General features: G+C 45.6%; 1 protein-coding gene across 4 annotated transcripts in view; it reads left to right on the plus strand.

Annotated features, from left to right (window-relative positions):
* NUGGC (nuclear GTPase, germinal center associated) overlaps positions 1 to 22,056 on the plus strand; it is a 1,180,213-nt gene that overhangs the window by 379,795 nt on the left and 778,362 nt on the right. For all 4 annotated transcript variants that reach the window (XM_078686520.1, XM_078686521.1, XM_078686519.1 and 1 more), the window contains exon 9: positions 2,783 to 2,995. In XM_078686520.1, the coding sequence (XP_078542646.1) occupies positions 2,783 to 2,995 (213 nt within the window). The remainder of the gene's footprint in view (positions 1 to 2,782; positions 2,996 to 22,056) is intronic.

A 22,056-nucleotide genomic window follows, 5' to 3' on the forward strand; every position in this document is an offset into this window, starting at 1 on the left:
CCCCTCATTGCATTTCACTTAAATGATAAGTCGTTTGGGTGTAAATTATTTTGGGAATTCATAATTTTATTGCTAATTCTGGATAGATGTTGTAGAATTCTTCTGCAAACTTCCTCTGATGTTTTACCATTATAAAAGAATGGAAGGACTTTCAGTGAAATATAGACTGTTATTGTTCAACAGTTAAAGCCACCCCCTTCACTGTTACTTAAACAATTTCTTCCTCTCTTAAACTCGGTGAAAGAGGAGTGAAAGTAAATCTGGAGCTGTTTTTACAAAAGTGGAATAACAGGTCTTTGTGCAAGTGAGAGTGTACTTTATCTAAGGTGTTAAATTTCTAGGTCCCGAAGATCAGTGATCAAAAGCCCTTAGGTTTTTATGCTGTTGACAACTTCCCCCTCCTCTCTGGGGAAGGAGGTCCATGCGTGCCTGAGACCACTTAACCCCAGTTGAACAAGGATGCTTTTGAATCTGGCATGAGAAAGTGGGATGCTTTAATGCAGGGGGTTGTCTTTGAAAGGGTCAAAGAGGCTTTCTGGGAAGCCTAATGTCCCACACACCATACTCTCTACCTGGAGTAGTTTTAACTTGGAGTTTCGGGCAAGAAATTTGACCCACTAACGACATCCCTAAGGGAGGGACTCCATCACAGGATTAGGTAGCAGTTCATGGGGGTTTTCCCCATGACTGAGGAGGATCGAGGCCTGTGGAGGCCTTCGTGCCCGGGGCATGATTCTGAGCACTACTGGTGTGAGGACCGTAGCCTGGAGGGCCAGGAGGCAGCTCAAGCGTCAGACATGTTGGACCCTGAAGATGTAAACCTTACAGTATCTTCAGAGTAGACTCCAGTTGAGAAGATTGCCCAAATTTGGGGCTAGTAGATAGGCAAACTTCTGGATAAAGAGAACCAAGTGAATTTTAGGGTACAGTGCCCCCATCTGTCCCTCGAGTGCAGAGGTTCACTCACACCTGAGATTTATTTTAAGATGAGACCTTCTTACATAAATGTGTAAAGGACCTAACAAAGAGTATTTCTAGAGCCTGGAAATCATGGACAAGCTCCCGGGCATTCAGGCCGGCCTACTGAGGACTTAATTTAGAGTTTGGGGGATGGGATACCTGTCACACACGTGAGGAATATCCTGTCCGCCATATTACAAGTGCTTTATATTCCATTGTGCAGCAGGCAGTATATCAGTCATGTTTGTGACAGAGTATCCCTTCCGCCAAACTCAAATCTGGCACTGCAATCTTTGATTAGAAGGCTTTTTTCACCCAGTAGCTATTTAGGATGGATGCAGTGCTATATAATCCTGTTATAGAGTGGTAGCTGTGTTGTGTTGAAAGAGTAGTGGCAATCCTTCCTCTTCTAGGTGTTCCCCAAAGTGAGGAGTGCGGCAACAGTGAAGGCACGTCCCATTGCCTAGGGTGGATTATTTGGCATACCTTTGCTAAAGTGATTGGGGTAGTTTGGTATTACCTACACGAGGCTCAATACTCTTTGCCGGTGTCGGATGAATTAGTGTGCTCCTCTTTGGAAGGTTTTTGTCGTAAAACTTCTGGTGAGGGCATGGTTGCAAGAGGGCTGCTCAGAAACCGAATCAGAAATAGTTTAAATAGTTTGGAATATTCTTCTCTAGAGGCATGGGAAGTTGATGTGGCACCTGAGGGGACTTCAGCAGTGCTGCTTTCATCCCAGGATGATAGTCTGGTAAGGATTTCCCACTTTTCCTATAGAAAAATTAAGGAAAAATGTACGTTACAGTGGCGCAGAGTGATTAGGAATGTTGTGGTACTTTAAGCTTTGTCAGGTTTTGAAATTGAATTCTATAGTTCACCAAAGTAGACAATATGAGAGATACTTCTAATTTTCTCAGACCACAAAGCCAGCCTCATAGACCCATTAGTGAAGGCACTAAGGTCCAATTGAGTACCTACACCAGGTGGGATTTCTACATAATATTTTCCTTGTTTAGAAAAAAAGATAAAGGCCACCCACCGTTAATTAATCTAACAGACTTCCAAAGTTGGGTACTCTAAAGGACACTTGAATTATGGTTCCTATTTTCTGTTCTCACCGCTGATTCTTGCAGTTTATCTAGTGATCAAGTGGTAGTTTATTTGCATTGAGAACTAGTCTAATGAGGTTGCCCAACAAATTATGAGCTTGTTGTTGATTCACCAGAGGCCATGTTATAGATACCACACAGGAAAGTGGGCACCATTTGTAAAGAATTATGTCATACTCTTGAGGGGTTCTTTCTCACTCTTATCACCTAGCCTGTGTTGTGTGTGTTCTACTGTCCTTAATCCCAGCTATTACCCCTGGACCCCTGCACTGTAGGGCCTTTCTGAAGCTGTAGGCATTTTACCAAAAGAAGGGCCTTACTTGGAGAAGATGCATCTTAATGCTGTGGCCAGAATGGAGTTGGAAGGTTGACTGGATCATATGGAGGTCTGGAGTCTGCTAAAGGCTCCCTTCCAAACCAATCTGTGCATTCAATTTTAGCAGAGCAAAAATATGGCAGGATTATTGGGGACAGGGCATGGAGTGATGGAACTGCCCTTGTGCGTGGGCTCCATTTTTGTGCCATGCCTCTGCTTTGTTCTTTTCGATTATAGAGATTGTTCTGAGAAAGAGAGACTAGAAGGAGCATTGCTGGATAAATTAGCGTATGATCTAAGCTGTAAATCTAATCTTTTGGTATGCTGATTTATCTGATGTTTATATTTGTATTTATAGTTAATTATTCTTTTGACCTTTTTCTTGTTTAATATACAGGAGTGGAATAAAGAACTTGTTGCTCTTATTAAAGACATGAAAGACAAATCTGGTAACTGGAAGAAGCGCAATCCAGATCGTAAGTCTGAGGCAGGGACTGCCTTCTGCCGGGTAAAGGCTGTGTATGGGCGGATAGCCGAACTGCCAGAGCTGAAGCAAATGCGTGAAGTCACTTGTCGTCTGGGCACAGTAGAGTACATCTCAGGGGATACAGTGAGTAGATTACATTTCTTGCATTTAATTTTAATTCCCTAACTCTGATTGGATTTCAAACTTTTTGAGCACCAACACACGGAATGTGAAATGAAGTTTGTGAATTCAGTAAAATTAGCCAACACCTACCTTTAGTTTTGCATATAATTTATCAGCAAATCACAATGTTCACATACCCACTACTAATTTTGTCTTCTTATCAAGACTTCCTCCTTTTTGTGTAATATCTGCAGAAACTTGGGAATGTTTTTGAGGCCATGCAGGCCATCCTAGTCCTTGTGGGTCTCTTTTTGTGGAAATCACCCTCGAAACAATGCACAGTACCTGTTGGGCCCAGACTGTTCTGTAGCCTAGTTCTGTCCTTTCCGTCTAGTGGATCCTTGTGTCTCTTCAACCAGTCAAACATGCCCTCTGATGTTTTCCACTATTGATGCCTGTTTAACATCCATGCCCAGTAACGTGACTAGCTCTACTCTAGTTGGTTCTAAATGTGCATTGTTTGCATTAGAATTGGTAATGACCAGTACTTTGTCCTGGTCAGATTTCAACCTTTTGTTTGTATAATGTTTCGCCTTTGTCATATGTTTGGCCTTAGTTGTCTCCATTTATTAATTGAAATGTCTTGTTTTCATAGAAGTATGTGTATCAACGAATTCATGTTAACAAACGTAGCTTTTAATGAGGCACATAGAGATATAAACATCATAGGTGAGAGAATGCACACCTCACTTAAATAGTTTTTCTGTTTTCAAGTGCTCAAAGGCAAATAAATAGGTGTGCAAACCGGTATCCGCTCCGCCCATGCTCATAGAATAAGAATCCAAGGAAGCTGGAGCCACGTCATGTGAACCACACCCGAGAGGCACAAATGTAGAACAAAATTGGAATATGTTTAAACAGTATTCAATCAACTTCAAATGTTTGTTTACGTGATCCAGTCTTTATTGAAATGTTTTGTTCGAGGCATGTGGGCTGCTGAATTCATATCTATAGCATAGATCGCCGCCTAGTGTTGGGTCCGGATGATTGCACATTGTTGTCCTGGAAGAGTCTTCGGAGTATCACGAGATAGGTGGCTCCTCCCCTGGACTACAGTGCGCATGGGCATCGACTCCATCCCCAGATTGTTTTTTTCCGCCATTGGGTTCGGATGCATATTCGTTATCTCCAGTTCGGAATCGATATAGACTTTTCTTAAGGCCTGAAGGCCTTTTTCCTATACCGTCGGTATTGTTTTGCGTTCGGTGCCCAGCTCTGTTCCGGCTCAGTTCCCGAATCGGACGTTCAGAGGAGTCGCGTGGCTCTTCGGTGCTCGAGGCCCAGTCGACGCAGCAAGACTTTCGATGACACATCATGGAACGGAGTCCGTTCAAGAAATGTCCCGTGTGCGGATCGAAGTATCCACACATCGACGTCCACCCGGTGTGCAACAAGTGCCTGTCGTCGGACCACGATGAAGCCAACTGTATGGCTTGTTCCAGGTTTCGATCAAAGAAGACGATCCGACTTCGGCGCGTGGCGTGCCAGGAGGCCCGACAGTCAGCCCCGGCACCGGTGGACATCTTCGACAGAGAAGAAGCAGACGAACAAGAAGTTCATATGCAGATTTCCCCTCCAGCGGAGGAGATCGACTACGACGCGGACGTCGAAGTGCTCGATGCAGAAGAAGTCGTCGACGAGGTAAGAGACGACAATGAGGCCTATGGGGCCACGGAAGACAGCTCATGTGAAGAGCTAAGCCCCGATAGAACAATCACTAAGGCTCAGGTCGAGGGATCGCCATGCGGCCTTACCCAAGACCTTCCACCCAGATCCACGGCCTCGCCTACGGGCCCGGCTACGGACACTTCTGCGGAGCCGTCGTTGGTCAAAACGAAACCGAAACTGAAACCTTGGGTGTCGACGAAAACGAAAGTAATAGAGACGCCATCGAAACAGAAGACGCCTGTCCCTCCGGCCGCCTCCTCGTCCTCCGATACGTCGGGGCAGCCAAAGCCGAAGAACGCTGTCGACCCGGGGAAGTCGACCAAGGGCGCCGAGCCAAAGTCGGTCAAGGGCGCCGAGTCAAAGTCGGTCAAGGGCGTCGAGCCAAAATCGACCAAGGGCGTCGAACCGAAGACTGGGGCCCCACACCCAGTAGTCAAGGCCCCCGACACGAAAACGTCGGCGCCGAAGGCCGTCGGCACGGAAGGAGGGCACAGCGCGCCGAAAAGGGCTGATCCTGTACCTCGGCCGGATAAGAACAAGGCATCGACGCTCGAGCCTTCACTCGCTGGTGGACCGAAGACGTCTGTCGGGTCGACGAAACCGTCTGCTTCCTTCACGAAGCAGGTGTCGGACTCTCTACAACGCATCAGGAACAAGGCTTCTGCGGCCGCTCCGAAGGATGCTTCCACCATGAAGCCAGCTGCCACAACGCCAAAGTCTTCGACGCCACTCCTGTTTACGTTGCCGCCGAAGATAGCACCGAAGGCCTTCGCACCACGGTCGGTCGCCGAAGCGCCCGTGCAAGTGTCTACGGCGTCGAAGCCTTTTCAGCCGCTTGGGAGCTTAAAGCATCGACAACCCTTGGTGGAGGAGCAGTCGGAACACTTTATCGACGCCGACACCGGGAAACTTACCCTCTACAAGAGGAAGATCACGGCAACCCAGCCTTTGGAGTCCTACACGATTCCTTTGAAGCGCAAGAAGCCTGCTACAGAATCCCCAGTTCTAGTGGAGCCGATTGCTTATTCAGATGTGGAGGGTGGAGAAGGTGATGACGAGGAGTATAACTTTCCTGCCAACACATCCTGAGGATCACCAAGACTCATGGGCAGATGCAGGTGACCCAGGGGATCGGCAAACTGCCCAGGACCCTCAGGTGTACAATGTCAAAACCTCTCCTACTGAGGATTCTGCGGCATTTAATGCTCTAATTGAGAGGGTGGCTAAAAACCACGACGTCCCGCTGCATGCTGACCCTATCGAAGTGGACTTCCTCTTTGATACCTTTTCCACAGCAGAAAAGACTGTCAAGACTCTCCCCATGCTGAAAGGGGTTATAAAACATGCTGCAGACATTTTTAAGGAACCCACACGGGCCAGGGTGATCAACCCTAGGATTGAAAAGAAATATAAGCCGGCACCTGGCGACCCTACCTACATCAAGGGCCAGTTGCCATTGGACTCTCTGGTCGTTTCTAATGCCCGGAAGAGGGCGAACTCGCAGACCACTGGTGATGCTCTTCCCCCTGACAAGGAATCTAAAGTGCTGGAGGCATCATGGAAGAGGGTGGCGGCTTAAGCGGCCAATGTCTGGCGTATCTCAAACACTCGGGCACTCCTGGCCAGATATGACAGGGCGCACTATGACACACTAGAGACCCTGTTACAACATCTTCCAGATCAGTATAAAGAGGCAGCTGAGATGCTTATTCAGGAAGGGAAGCTCATCTCCAACGCTTCTATTAAATTTGCACTGGACGTGGCAGACACCGGGGCCAGGGCCATTAACACCAGTGTGATGTTGAGACGTCAGGCCTTGCTCAGAATCTCCGGTTTCAAGCTGGAGATACAAACCACCATCCTCAATCAGCCAGTAAACCCAGATAGGTTATTTGGTCCTGAGGTGGATACCACCTTGGAAAAGATAAAGAAGGATACCGAGACTGCAAAGTCCATGGGGGCTCTCCAGTCCCAGCAGTTTCGGGGCAGTACTTTTCGTCGCTCAAGCAATAGAGGTGTTTCCAGAGGCCAGATGTCCCAGCAAACGCAATACAATAAAGGTGGGGCGCAGTCCTCTTACACCAAGCAGAGTAGAGGCGGCTATCGGGGCAACAGCACCAAGGGCAGAGGTCGTGGAAACAACAACTCCCGCTCCTCCACCCCAACAAACAGTGACGCCCTGTCACTGCCCCCCGACCATACTACACCTGTCGGGGGGAGACTCCAGCAGTTCCTGCCGGTCTGGAAATCCATCACCACAGACAGGTGGGTCAGGAAACTTATCCAGTTCGCTTATTGTCGGGAGTTAACATCCACTCCACCCAACATGCCACCAAAACACCGTCCTATGTCCACAGAGCATTTGCACTTATTGCAGCAGGAGGTACTCGTCATGCTGCAAAAAGGGGCAATCGAGCTCGTGCCGGTGGAGGAAGAAGGCACGGGAGTGTACTCCCTGTACTTCTTAATCCCAAAGAAGGACGGGTCCCTCAGACCCATACTGGACCTCAGACCCCTGAATCAGTACATTCTATCAGAACACTTTCATATGCTCACACTGCAGCAGGTTCTCCCGTTGCTCAATCAGGGAGACTTTCTCGCAACCTTGGATCTCAAGGATGCATATTTCCACATTCCACTGCATCCATCACACAGAAAATACCTCAGGTTCACCATTCAGGGTCGGCATTATCAGTTCAAGGTCCTACCTTTCGGGGTGAACACGGCACCCAGGGTGTCTGGCGACAGTAGCTGCGCACCTCAGGAGGCAGAACGTTCACGTTTACCCTTATCTGAACGACTGGCTTGTCCAAGCAAAGTCGGCCCAGCAGTGCGCCGCCAACATGTCCCACACCATTCACCTTCTTCACGATCTAGGGTTCTCACTGAATTAACCCAAGTCGCACCTTCAGCCAGCCCATGTGCGGCAATATCTGGGTGCCACGATCGATACTCTGGCAGCCACAGCTCAGCCAAATTCTGTGAGGATCGACAGCATTCAGTCACTGATCCAAAAGTTCAGACCGCAACACTCGCTTCCTGCAAGAGTGTTCATGCAGTTGATAGGCATGGTGGCCTCCTGCATCTTCATAGTCCCGCACGCGAGGCTACATATGCGTCCGCTCCAAGAATGCTTGGCTCATCAGTGGACTCAGGCTCAAGGACAGTTGAACGACCTAGTTTTGGTGACCGGTCGGGCATACAGCTCTCTGCATTGGTAGAATCCACACAACCTTTGCAAGGGCCGACCGTTCCAGGAGCCTGTGCCACAGATTATCCTGACGACGGACGCATCTCTCCAGGGATGGGGAGCTCATGTACTCCACTATACGGTGCAGGGACTATGGACAACACAGCAAAAGAAGATGCACATCAACTACCTAGAACTGATGGCAATCTTCATGGCATTGAAGGCATTCAAAGTACATCTGTGCAACAAAGTCGTGTTGATCCGGACGGACAACATGACCGGCCATGTACTACATTCAAAAGCAGGGAGGTACACACTCTCCGCAGTTGTCTCATCTGGCTCAGAGCATGTGGAAGTGGGCCATTCAGAGGAACATCTTCCTCATGGCGGAACACCTCCCGGGCAAGGACAATCAGATGGCGGATCTGCTCAGCAGGTACAGCCACCAAATGCACGAGTGGGAGATACATCCATCAGTACTCCACCCGTACTTCCAGCAGTGGGGTCATCCAGAGATAGACCTGTTTGCCACAAGGGAAAAGGCAAAATGCCAAAGCTTTGCCGCCAGATTCCCTCACCCACAGTCGCAGGGCAATGCGATATGGATGAACTGGTCAGGCAGATTTGCATACGCTTTTCCTCCAGCACCTCTCATACCGCTGGTGGCACGAAAGCTAAAGCAACACTCGATGACACTCATCCTGGTTGCTCCAACGTGGGCACGCCAACCATGGTACACCACGTTTCTAGAACTCTCCGTGGTACCGCATCAAAGGCTGCACCTCACACCTAGGCTTTTGACGCAGAGCCGTGGCGACATTCAGCATCCAGATCCGCAACAGCTCAACCTGGCGATCTGGCTCCTGAAGTCTTAGAATTTGGCTACCTTAACTTGCCTCCTGAATGCATGGATATCATACGGGAGGCAAGAAATCCCACCACCAGAGCTTCCTATGCGGCGAAATGGAAGCGGTTTGTCATTTACTGTACTGAACACAACATCAACCCGCTAGATGCATCCACTCCCAACATCATCTGTTATTTGTTACATCTTTACAAATGCAATCTAGCATATGCTTCCATTCGGATACACTTATCCGCCATAGCGGCTTATCTCCAAAACAGGCAGCATCTCTCCGTTTTCAGAGTGCCTGCCATTAAAGCCTTCCTAGAAGGACTGAAACGGGTCATCCCTCCCAGGACCCCGCCAGCTCCTGTATGGAACCTCAATGTGGTCCTCACCAGGTTGATGGGCTCACCTTTTGAGCCTCTACATTCGTGTGAGATTCAGTTCTTAACATGGAAAGTGGCTTTTCTCATTGCCATTACGTCTCTGCGACGTGTTAGTGAGCTACAGGCGCTCACTGTACAGGAGCCATTCATTCAAATTGACTCCAACAGGGTGGTGCTGCGCACTAACCCTAAATTTCTTCCTAAAGTGGTTTCGCAGTTCCATGTCAATCAGACCATTGAGCTGCCCGCGTTCTTTCAAAACCCAGAGACAGTAGCCGAAAGAATGCTCCACACTCTTGATGTCAAACGAGCTTTGATGTACTACATCGATAGGACCAAGATTTTAGGAAGACACAACAACTCTTTGTTGCCTTTTCAGCCCAGCACAAAGGCAACCCCATTTCCAAAGCAGGTATAGCCAGGTGGATCGTTAAGTGTATTCAGATTTGCTATCACAAGGCTAAGCGCACTTTAACGGTCCCCCCCAGAGCCCACTCCACCCGCAAGTTGGGGGCCTCCATGGCTTTCCTTGGTAATATCCCTTTGGAAGATATTTGTAGAGCAGCCACATGGTCTACACCACACACATTTACTAAACACTACTGTGTAGATGTGCACTCCAAGCAGCTGTAGGGCAGGCTGTTCTTAAGACACTTTTTCAAACGTCTGCAGCTGGCACAGGCGGCCGCCGTTAATGGAGGGACTGCTATTTATTCTATGCTATAGATATGAATTCAGCAGCCCACATGCCTCGAACTGAATATGCTACTTACCAGTATGCATCTGTTCTTGGCATGTAGGGCTGCTGACATTCATATCGCCCGCCCTCCTCCCCGGCGCCTGTAGCGGCTGCAGAATTTACACTTACTCTTAGCATGGTCATTGCTCACACTGTTACACTCCATCTTCGCCAATGGCTAAAAACAATCTGGGGATGGAGTCGATGCCCATGCGCACTGTAGTCCAGGGGAGGAGCCACCTATCTCGTGATACTTCGAAGACTCTTCCAGGACAACAATGTGCAATCATCCGGACTCAACACTAGGCGGCGATCTATGCTATAGATATGAATGTCAGCAGCCCTACATGCCAAGAACAGATGCATACTGGTAAGTAGCATATTCATTTCCAAGTATCAAGTTCATGTAGACAGTTCAATAAAGTGCCCTTCTAGGCATTCTTATGGCGGTTCACATTTTTTCATAAATCAATGTAATGAAAATCTACCCAATGCAATTCGGGCCATTGCCTTTTGTCACGGTATTTGTAGAGCAAAAAAACTTACATCAGATTAACCATTCCTCTGCTGTTAATTCAGTTGTATTCATTCAAATTACCACGTGCCAAAATGAAATACCATAAATTATAACAAACCTTCATGAACACACGGTGAGCCTAAATTGAAAGTAAATTATGTCCCCTGCTCATAATCCGTGCCTGCGCTAACAACATGCTTCCCAAAAAGAATGAACCCACATCCGTACTCAAAATAAACCAAATTTGATTACTGAGGTTGGAAACGCCATACTGCTTCAAACAATCGTTGACAATTCAAATCACAAAAATAAACGTCCTCCGCTTTAAACCTATACTAATTGGTCTAAACATACCATGTGAACACTCCCCCCATGAAATTGAAAAAAAAAAAAAACTTGCTGCGTGTCATCTAAAACTAATCTAAAAAATAGAAGCATATGTAATCAATAAAATTATACCTATGGGATGTAATAAAACAAACATCAATTGTGTACAGCCCATACGTATGGTAAATTCTGTTTAATTTAACCATTGATGTTTAAACAACATATGCGAGTTGTTCAAACTGATTGATCATGTCCATTCCTTGAGCCATGAACCAAGTGAACCTCTCGTGATTCTGACATTTCAAACCCATTTTTTACTTATCTTTTCATCCCAAACGTGCTCTTAACCAGGGTGCGAACTATCGGGAGGATGAAATAATAATATAAACATCAATAGGTGACAGAATGCACATCCTCATTTCAATAGTTTTTCTTGTCTCAAGTACTCAATGGCAAATAATTAGATGTGCAAAGCTGGTATCGCGCTCCGTCGATGTGCGTAAAAAAAGAAACAAAGAGAGCTGGAACCACGTCATGTGAACCATACCCGGATGCGCTACCGTAGAACAAAAGTGTAATATGTTTAAATAGTATTCAATCAACTTCAAACTGTTTGTTCATGTTTAATCACATGTCAAAATTAAAAGCCATTTTGCGCTAGTGTATCCCGGGTCTGGCATATGGAGATATGTCCTGTATTAACATAATTGAAATGAATTCAGAATACATGTGCTTTCTTATGACGATAATGGGAATTAGGGTTAATCCTTATGTTTAGTGTGCTATACATTTTTTTCATTAAAATAAACACAGTGCACATGCAAAGTTTGTATAGTAGTTATGAACAAGACTATTTTACAAATTTTAAAGTAAATAAACCTTAAAAATGGTTGAAGAAAAGTTGTTACATATCCATACAGTCATCTTTTCCGAACATCTATTCTTGTGTATGCCATTTCAATTCCAACCAGGTGTTAAAGTTTCTATAAAGACAAATGCCATACATGAGCGGGGACAAAACAACAAATGAAACGAGGGAGAGATAAAAAAAAATGTGGTTTCCGCTGGACCAATGTGATCAAAATAGCATTTTGGTGTGCCCCTGTGATATTTCTCCCCACACTTTAGTACACATTACCTTGTTTTGCAAATTGTCTAAAACTTTTAGGCAAAGATTTTTATCACCTATTTTAAAAAAGCTGGGGTCTCACAATGTAGACCAGATTTTTATTTTCTCTGCAGGTTTGCAGATATGACTGTCTTACGGTGGGATCTTTTCTCAAATATGCTATATGTTATCTCAATTCTGTGAATTTTTAACGTTGCATGTATTAATGAATCTGTTTTTATTCATCTATTGTATGTTGATTGTGTATTGTATGTAATGTTTTTTTCTGTTCTTTTATGGTTAGTCTCAAATAACCAAATAAAGAAAGATTGATTAAAAAGTAAAGGTGTTACCCACCCTATCAGTCATAAAACATATTAGGACTATTAGCCCTACGACGAACGACAGGAGGAATACCATCACCTTCAGGAACCCTCTGTTAAATGTACCTGTTTCTTTAGTATCAGACTTACGACCCAGGATAGATGACTATTATGGGCGCTTTCCTGACACGAATACTGGTCAATAGCCTCCACCTCCTCAAGAGGTTCCTATTGCTACCCTTGGTGACCAAAGTACTCCGAAGTCCATAAGGGAAAAAGTATTGCCTCCATCTCTCTTCATCACTGAGGACATCCAGGGTATAGATCACCAGCAGATGGAGAAAAGCGAAATCCATACTGATCTGGACACTCATGGTAAATGGGACGATTATATAGCCCCCATGTCGCCATCTCCTATCCCATCATCTGGAGATTCACCACCCTCAGATATTGGTGGTTTTCATGATCTTTTAGAACGTGCCTCCCAGCGCTATGATCTACCTATGCCAGCAAAACACTATGATTTCAAATTGGGCACTCAGCGTACCATTAGAGCAATTCCCATAGTGGATTTTTTGTGGCAGGAGGGCCTTCAGCGCGTGAGAACACCAGCAACTATACCAGCTTTTGTACCAAAGCTAGACAAAAAGCATCAGGCCCCTGACAACTCGCCTGCATGTTGGATTCAGTCATAATGTAGGCAGCACAGCAACGAGCCAAAAATCCATCATCTCCATGCACGGCCCCACCGTATAAAGAAGGACACAGTCTTGACAACATTGGTAATGGGTTTTCTGTCTTGCTGCCACCGCCATTATAGTTTCCAATGCTATGGCCATACTAGGGAGATATGACCGACCGATATTGTTTGACATCTCCTCTCTGTTGGAGTATCTCCCGGAGGATAAGAAGGAGGCTAAATCTATTCTATTTGGAGGTGAAAAAGCCTCTTCTGTGCTCATCAGGGTTGCAATGGATGTGTCATCCACCGCATTTCGCCAGATGGCAGGAGAAGCAGTGTTGCGTCGACAGGGATGTTTGAGGGCTACCACCTTCCATCCAGAAGTGCAAGCCAAAGCACTAGACATGCAGTTTGATGGGAATGTATTTTTGGGAAAACACATAGATGAGGCGCTCCAGTCCATTATGGCCAGATCGCTAGGCAATCTCCAGCAACACCGTTTTCAGCCCTTCTGATTAAGAGTTCAGTTCCAATACCTATCTGGGCCACAAGTTCACCTGTGGTACCAATCTTTTCACATTGACACCTACCAACCATAATTTTGCAACCAGGCCTACCGATCCAACCTTCTGATTTAAGACCTTCAGGGCGTAAATGCTAACAATCAGCTGGGAGATCTCAAGACTCCAACAGAAGACAATGAGTCGCCATAGAAATCCATCTAGTCAGGTGGGTTTTTGATATCTTTCAGCATGGTGACACCCTAGAATTTGTTCAACACTCTCCAAATGTTCCACCATGTAAAGCTCCTCTTTGTCATCTTTCTGATCTCAGAAAAGAGATACAATCACTTATTTCACGAATGCCGAGAGGAAGTACCCCGCAACCAGCTCAATCAGGGGTTTTACTCCCACTTCTTCCTCATCAAGAAGACGGGGAAATGGAGGCAGGTCATGGACCTCAGGTTACTGAACAAGTTTATATAATCACAGTTCAGGATGCTCTTCAAGAGATCCTTCTTCTCATGGAAAAAGGGGATTTTATCTTCTTGATGTTTATTTCCACATTCCCATACACCCCAGGCATCAAAACCTTCTCAGGTCGAAGTGGCAAGATGCCATTACCAATTCAAAGTGCTACCCTTCAGTTTAAAATCTGCTCCCAGAGTCTTCACCAAGAGCATGGCCCAGGTAGCAACCTTTCTACGACTTTCCGGTCACCAAGTGTTCCTCCTATTTGGACGATTGGTTAATAAAACTCCAACCTTTCAGATGGCCAACACTCCAAACAAGCCTGTTGGAGTCTCTTCTGTTCTCTTGGGCTTCATCTCAATCTGGAAAAATCTTCTGTCATCCCTTCCAAATCTCTAACTTTTCTAGGGGCATGCCTCGACACAGACCTCAGCAATGCCTTTCCCTCTCATGAAAGGATTTTACGCCTTCAGGACATGGCACAGCTTCTGTCATCAAAAACGTCAGTTTCTGTAAGAGCTTACAAGTCAATGCTGGGGATGATGTCCTCTTGCATCCTGTTGATCCCCAATTCTTGTCTTCGCATGTCGATGCAGGGAAGTGACTCCTTCACTCCAAGGGAGATTACTTTGGATGTCCTTGATGCCCACAGATCTCCTGGAGAACCTGGATGAAGTGCAGACACAGAATATGCAGAAAACGTGAAGAACAGCGAGACCAGGAGCAGCAGGAGTCTTACTTGATGTAGTCTTGGTTCCAGTCAGCCAAACAAAGTCCAAGTGTCCAGACGGTGGTTTCAGAGGCGAGTCTTGTTCCACGACGAATCTGAGAACCCACCAACAGGGGAGGCCATAAGTACTCTAGGGAAAGGGTTGGAACGACTTGGGGGTCCCTCCCAGAGGAGGGGCTTGACAGAGGGGAGGATACTCCCCTGTCCTATATCCAGTTTCACACCAGAGCTGAAACCAAGGCTTCTTGAACTGATTCAAAAAGGAGTACCCAAGTAGGGCATCAAATGTGCCCTTCAAACCAGTCTGATGGGGCTGGAAAGCGCCCCCACCCCAGCCCAATACATTTGAGTCCTGTCTGGGAGGTGACAGGAAACCTATTGTTTTCCCTTTTCCCTTTTACCTGCTCGAGCTCAGCTCAGCATCTGGAGGGCAGACTTATGTCTGTAACTGGCAGCAGCACTAGCTTGCTGGCAGACCTTGAAAGGCTGTCCCTGGGTGTATGGGGGCGTCCCTTAAGGAGCCCCCAGTACATGGGATCATACTTTTAGCACCAGAATTGGTGTTGGGGTATGATTCCAACATGTTTGACACCAAACATGACCAGGTTTGGTGCAGTCACTATATAGTTCGACATCTCATAAAGACTGCTGTCCACCCTACATCTTAAAATGGCTGACTGCACTTGCATAAGTAACTTGTTTTTTATCCTCCAATAAAGCTTGAGTATTTGGTGAGAACCTCTTTCTCCGAACCTGTACTCGTTCCTGCCCGCAGTGGACATGTCAGAATTCCGGATCATGCTTCACCAGTCTTCGTCTTAGTCCTTACGCCTTCTTGCCATCCTGCTTCTTTGCCCCGCTTGCTTCCTTTTTGTTTTGTTTGATTCACTGAGTATTTTTAGCACCGCAGTAAGAAAACAAAGCAGGATACCAGAACAGGAGTCTACGGCAACTATAGTGCTCATAGCATCATTGAGTGCTTGCTGGCGAGCAGCGGAGAGAGTGGCTAGGCTGGCAAGGATATGAGGTTCAATACGTGCTATGGTGTTACACACTGCTCAAGTAATGAGCTAACAAAAACAGTGTGTATCCTCCCGAGCCCTAAGCCTGAAGTGCCCGAATGTAAAAGCGACAGAGGGTCAGGAAGCCGACTAAAAATCTGGGTTTATAGCTCAGGGTTGATTGACTTCCACTGGCTCCAGCACTGGCAACACTGGCATCAGCAACAGTTTTTAATAACTTGTAATGTGTGTTACATCACTTTTATCAAACTCTCATCTGAGCTTAAAAAGAAATGTGGCTGTGTTTGGAGGCAGTGGTTACCTAAGGGAGAAGGTAAGTCAGAATGTGTGTGTGAGCATTTGCTGGACAGTTCTTTATGTTTCTGTGTGTTTTTGCTCCGTAATCTTCCATCTCTGACCGTTTCTTTCCCAGCTGTTGATGCCTATGACTTAGTGATGTACAGCATCTCACAGTGTGGCAGCCATTCACTTAAGCATCTGCATCTGGTTGTAGCAACTTCTCAGGGTCATCAAGAATCCGGGGGGGTTCTAGAGCCCCGGCCCTGTGAGGCTGGGAGTGGAGAGAGTCTGTGGGACTGCTAAAGAGAGTCCAGTAGAGCTGGAGTGAGTTCGAAGTCAGATTACCTTACCCCTCGTACTGTATGATGGGGAAGCGTAAATCCAGATCTGACTCACCTAAATCATTATTCAATTCCTCTCTGGATGGCTTCATTAAATGTGTAGTAGGCGTTAACAAAGCACTAGAACTGGTTGAGCGACGCCTGTCTGTCACTCCTGAGACACCTATCTGTCACTCCTGACTCAGCAGCCCAGTTGAGGAACTTGGTGGAGGATCTCCCCTTGATGGAACCCTTAGCCAGTCCAACAAAGGAACAACAATGGGACCACTTTATCTCACAGTAACAGCTGTAAACTCTGCACCTACAGCAGAATCACAGCACCTGATGAGGGAGCTTTCATCATCTGGAACACCTCATCTAGAAGAGTCAACCCTATCAGGGGCAGCAGTGACCAAACCACTGCACAACTCTCCTTCCCCGTCCACAGGGCAGGTCCCCAGCAACTTGACAGGTGGTATCATTCTAACGCACGCCCGCCTGTGAAGCGCAAAAGATGCGCTTTATCTCCAGGTGCAAAATACACTGCTTCTACCTCTCCTATGAATTCATCTTTGAACTTTGAAAGGACTCGAGACCTGGCTGTCCAAGGGAACCCTGCCAGCAGCAGGGCTGCCAGCCCTGGATGCCCTCATGGGTGATTAGCCGTGCTTTTAAGTCTTTTTTTGATTTGTTGATTCTACATGTATTGCGGTAATTACTAAACCGGAAGTTTTCATTTATTCCTTCTAAAGTGACTCAATAAACACTCTTTTTGCTTGGCGATGTAATAGCTCTAAATGTACTCTGCCGCACAAGTGTGTGGTGTTACAAATGTTCTTGAGGTTGTTCAGCTAAATCTTTCTCATAATACATATGGGAATGCTCTGAATAGTATTTTATTGACATATAATTTCTCTTTTGGAAGATAATAGTAATGCCATGGTCTGGTCATCATTCTTTTATTGGTAACGGAGCAAACACCACTATCGATCATGTTACATTATCAACAAATGGTATTCCAAATCTGGTTAATCTCTTATTCAAACCTAATTCTGTTAGTGACCATAACCTGCTGGTCCTCACTATACGATTTTTAACCAGTGAGCACATCGGTCATAATATCATAAGTAACATTGGAGTAGCAAGAACAAATGGGTCATGCCTCAGATGGGCCAACATCTAACCTTGTTAGTTTACCAAAATAATAATACATGTTAAAATGCAATACCTTGAGTCCTGTTTATCCGCCGCAGCTAATTTTAGGAACATTCAAATTGCATTCGAGAAGATTACTAACTGTATTAATGTTCATCTTACACTGAATGCCAGTCATTGCAAGATAGGCCAGCGGGGCTAATTTGACCATTCTTGTTTGTAAGCATCAAAAAATCTCTTACTTGCCCGAAACACACCCCCAAGAGATCATTTCGTAGTCACAGTATGCAGTAAGAAATATAGAGAGGCATTATCTGCTACGAAAACATAGCTACAAGAGGAGGACTGGTCAAAGCTCGAAAAAACTTTGACCACAAACAAATGCGTATTATTTTGGCAGTCTATGAATTCCCTCTTTCTGAAAGTTAATACAACTCCTGATTTCGATTCACATGTACCGATGCAAGCATAGATCGATCATTTTTAGTCAATCATATATTTTACTCCACCCAGATAATGATCCAAATCAAATATGTGCAACTCACAGTGTGAGTCATTCACAAGCGATCTCTCTGGATGAAGTTGTAAGGGCTATTGAGAAAAGTGCCTGCAGGAAAGCAGCAGGACCAGGTGGAGTCCCGGTTGATGGGTACAAATATATGCCGGATTTATGGGCTCCTATTTTGACGCAAGTATTGAATGCCACAGTTAGTGGAAATATCCCAATGACCTGTGTGGGATCATTAGTAATTTTGATTTTTAAAAAGGGCTTAAAAGTGATCCCAAATGCTACCACATTATTTTCCTCCTAGCCTCTTCCGCTAAGATCTTGGGTAAGGTTGAGGATAATAGTTATCACACAGTCTCAGAATGGGTTCAAGAGGGGTTTGGGAATGGTAGAATAGTGTGTCAATTTATATGGCCTCTAATAAGCAAGGGCTAAGATTGGTAATTTCCACTTCTGTATGTTGACCCGTCCAGTGCTTTTGTGAATCATTAACTCCTGTGGCAAACTTTGTCCTCGCTAGGCGCACCATCAGAAATAGTGTCATTGTTATTGTAGTTATACAGGAATTTGTATAGAGAACTCATTTTCCTGTCTAAAATAGATACCCAGGTTCACGTAGATTATTCGGGCAATTCTCCTAATTATCCTTGCAGATTTTATTTGTAAGGCATCACCAAGTTTGTCACTTTGGAACTATCTAGAACAAAAATAGAATAAAATCTCGATCTACTGCCTTGATTATCCATTTAAAAATATATGCTCTTGCACAGTCTGGAAATTGGTGCCTAAGCTAGTAGCAAAACGGGAAAGTCTGTTTACCTACTGTTATACCAGATGACTATGTTGTTGATGGAAAGGTTGCAAAATTTGCAGTGAGGTATCTTAAGTGTACACTAAATCCCTAAAATGGAATGCCTGCCCTGACACATCTTTTTCCATTTGACAGGTTGTCTGCTGCTTTAGAGTGACAAGGTATACATTAAAACTTTAAAACCAAAATCTAGGACGGCCAGTTTTGACACTGCAAAACAAAATGCAAACTGTGATTCAGCGAGCAATGCCTTGACAGAGGGTAATCAGAGTTGGTCAAGTTGGCGAAAGTCTTTTACCCTATCTATGAATATGAATATTTTCAAGAAGCAGAAGTTTGCACAGAAAAAAGCTGGCAAAGACCTATTCATTGTGATGAAAAGTTCAAGGAACCTTTTGATGAATCTTGGCTTCGTATTCACACTCATGTTGTTGTTTTCAAACTTTAGGTAGGGCTATTTGATGCAAACCACCTGAATTTCTCTAACCTGTTTTGTTGACTTAATGGCTAAAAGAAAGACCATCTTTTGTGACAGAATTTAAAGTGATGGCTTATAGATGGGCTCAAAGGCATTCTTAGCAGAGCCTCTCAACATGTTGAGTTCCCAGTCTAATTGGATTTTTCGTTGCTGGAGGAAAGGTGGGAAAGAGGACTTTCGTGAATTCTAGAACTACTCTAGTCAAGAATAGTGGAGGAGAATTCAGCAATCTAAAGGTATCTGGAGAGAGAATAGGCAGCCCTGCCTTATCAATCCCAACAGTGCCAGGTGCCCAGTATAGATGGTGGTAAATCAGACTAGATGGGTGTTTCTTAAGTCTTTCTTGCCCATTTGAAAGCCATTTTAGATGCTCCTGGTAGGCTTGTAGGGGGAGTGCATGTTTCATTATGTGTCTCCTTTCTCTGGGGACTGCTTTGGGTACTTTTGAGGTAAGGAACCTATTGGATGACTTGTCTGCAAGGCTATCCATCATTATAGCCCTCATGACCTGGCCAGTAAATTGAGACTCTCGGGTTATCTTCGTGGCTTATGAAGCCAGTCTATTATTTGATTGAAGGAGCCCAGATTTTGACTGCAGATGACCAGCACACAACCTGTGGATGATCTTTCAATATCTGTAGTGCAGAAGAAAGTTGCATCCAGTAATGGTGTCATTGACATAGAAAATGTTGTTTAATGGGTCTTCTCATTCTCACATAGTAATCATAATAATGTGGCCAAGAGTGCCACCCCCAATTTACCCTTAGGACAGAGTTAGCCAAATTATCTGCATATCGAACGTTTCGCAAACGTCCTATATATTATAGAGGTAGGCCATGTTTGGGTAACTATGAAAAGAATGGTGACCCACAGTGAGGTAAGACATTGACAGTGATCTGACATCTCCCGCTTTTAGAGATCAATGTTGCCTGTTGTGGCACGGCACCAAGTAGCAGGTTATATGGCAACGGGCAAATGAATGCCTTGACTGAAATGTTAATGTATGTAAAGGAGTCACTTGTTTACTTGTTTTACACTTGGTTTGCTTTATTGATGACACAAGGAATTTTCTAAAAACAATCGACAAATAACTGTTATTGGTTGAAATCTTCGATTATTGTGACAGTTTTATTAATATTCTCTTTTTTTTTTTGTTTTTTTTTTTAAACCTTTATTTAGCAATAAAGAAAATACAATTACAGGCCTACAACCCCCTGGGCCGGCCAGTGACATATCAGAAAAGCAGTATAGCATTACACAGCTCATCAGCCGACAACCAAGGGTCCGGCAGCAATGGTACACTATATTGGTCAAATCTATAACGATAAGATACGGAAAGGTTTCATTTTTAAAACAAGCAAACAAAAATATCTAAGAAAAAGAGGAAAACAAGGCTGTGTCCTAAATTGTTGTGTCTGTTCTATACGATACGGGGAGAGGCAATCAGAGGCAATATGGAAAAGCAGGAGAACCTCCAGGAGATAAAGGGGGGGTGGGGAGAGGGGGATCCAGAGCCAGAAACATATCAATAATGTGATACAGGAGGGAGCCGAAACGTACAGTCAAGGGGAACAAGGAGTGTCAGGGGGATCAATAAAGGGGGGAATCACATATCTCCCCACGGTATGAATTCCATTGGTCCCATATCCTACCCCATTTTTTGGGCTTGCCACGGGAGACATAAACAATCTTCTCTCTGAACATGCACCAGTCCATATTTTCTTCCCATTTGGAGACTGATGGTGCCCTCGGAGATCCCCACAACTGTGCAATGTCCCTTTTCGCAACCATGTTTCCCAGCGTAACCCACCGAGTCTGAGCAACAGTGCAATCATTCGGTTCCCATACATTCAATAAACAGCGCGGGGCTTCAGGTAGCAACTCAACATTCGTCACCCCACTCATCACCGCATGCACTCTAGTCCAGTAAGACACAACTTCCGGACATTCCCATACGATGTGGAGGAAGGTAGCAAGCATACCACAGCCACGCCGACACAGTCCATCCTCAGAAAAACCCATACGCATCAGTCGCGGACCCGTGACATAGATGCGGTGCAGAATCTTCAGCTGAACGAGTCGCAAACGCGCCGGAATCGCGACCTCTTTGGGAGAGGATATCGCAGCCTGCCAATCCTCATCATCCAGTTCCAGCCCATCGGTAGTCCAGGTTCCACGAAGCTGAACAAGCAAGTCCGATCGAGCATTGATAAGTTTTTTTATAAATAAGGGGGATAGTGCTATCTGGAATATGGCCGTCCAGCACCCTGTCTTCCAGGGGGGAGCTCTCCGGAATGTCAGAACCGGCCGGAAAAGCCGACCCAATGGCATGACGAACCTGGAGGTATCGAAAATATTCCGAGTCATTCAAACTGTATTCCTGTTGCAATTCAGCAAAGGTCTTGACTCTATTCTTAACCCAGAGGTCACCTACCTTGCTGATTCCGATGAAGTCCCACCTATCGAAACCCTTTGACGTCCACAATTCACCAAGCCTCTCTGCGGCAAACAGAGGGGTCGCCCTGGTCAGCTTATCTACCCTTCCAGTAGCCGCGGTCGCGCTGCGCCACACCCGCACAGCCACTTCAGTGGGACCCGTCAAATTCTTCCTAGCGCCCGAGAGTAGAGAGCCCTGTAGTAATCTCCCCCGGGTAACAACCACCGGTCCATCTCGAATGCAGGATTCAGAACTGAACCGTACATAGCGTGGTTCACAGCGCTCAATTGAGATGCCCAGTAGTATCTTCTTATATCAGGTAACGCTATGCCCCCATCGTACCAGGGCAGCGTAAGCTTAGCCAACGCAATACGGGGTCGGCCAGCCCAAACCTTTCTCTGGAGGCACTCGATTTCACGAAAGTAGCTAGCCGGCACTAGATCAAGTGTGTTCTGTACGGCATACAAAAAACGGGGGAGAGACATCATTTTGAACAGGGCCGCCCGTCCCAGGGGGGACAAGGG

This window comes from Lissotriton helveticus, chromosome 4_1 (assembly GCF_964261635.1).
Source record: "Lissotriton helveticus chromosome 4_1, aLisHel1.1, whole genome shotgun sequence".
Lineage (NCBI taxonomy): Eukaryota > Metazoa > Chordata > Amphibia > Caudata > Salamandridae > Lissotriton > Lissotriton helveticus.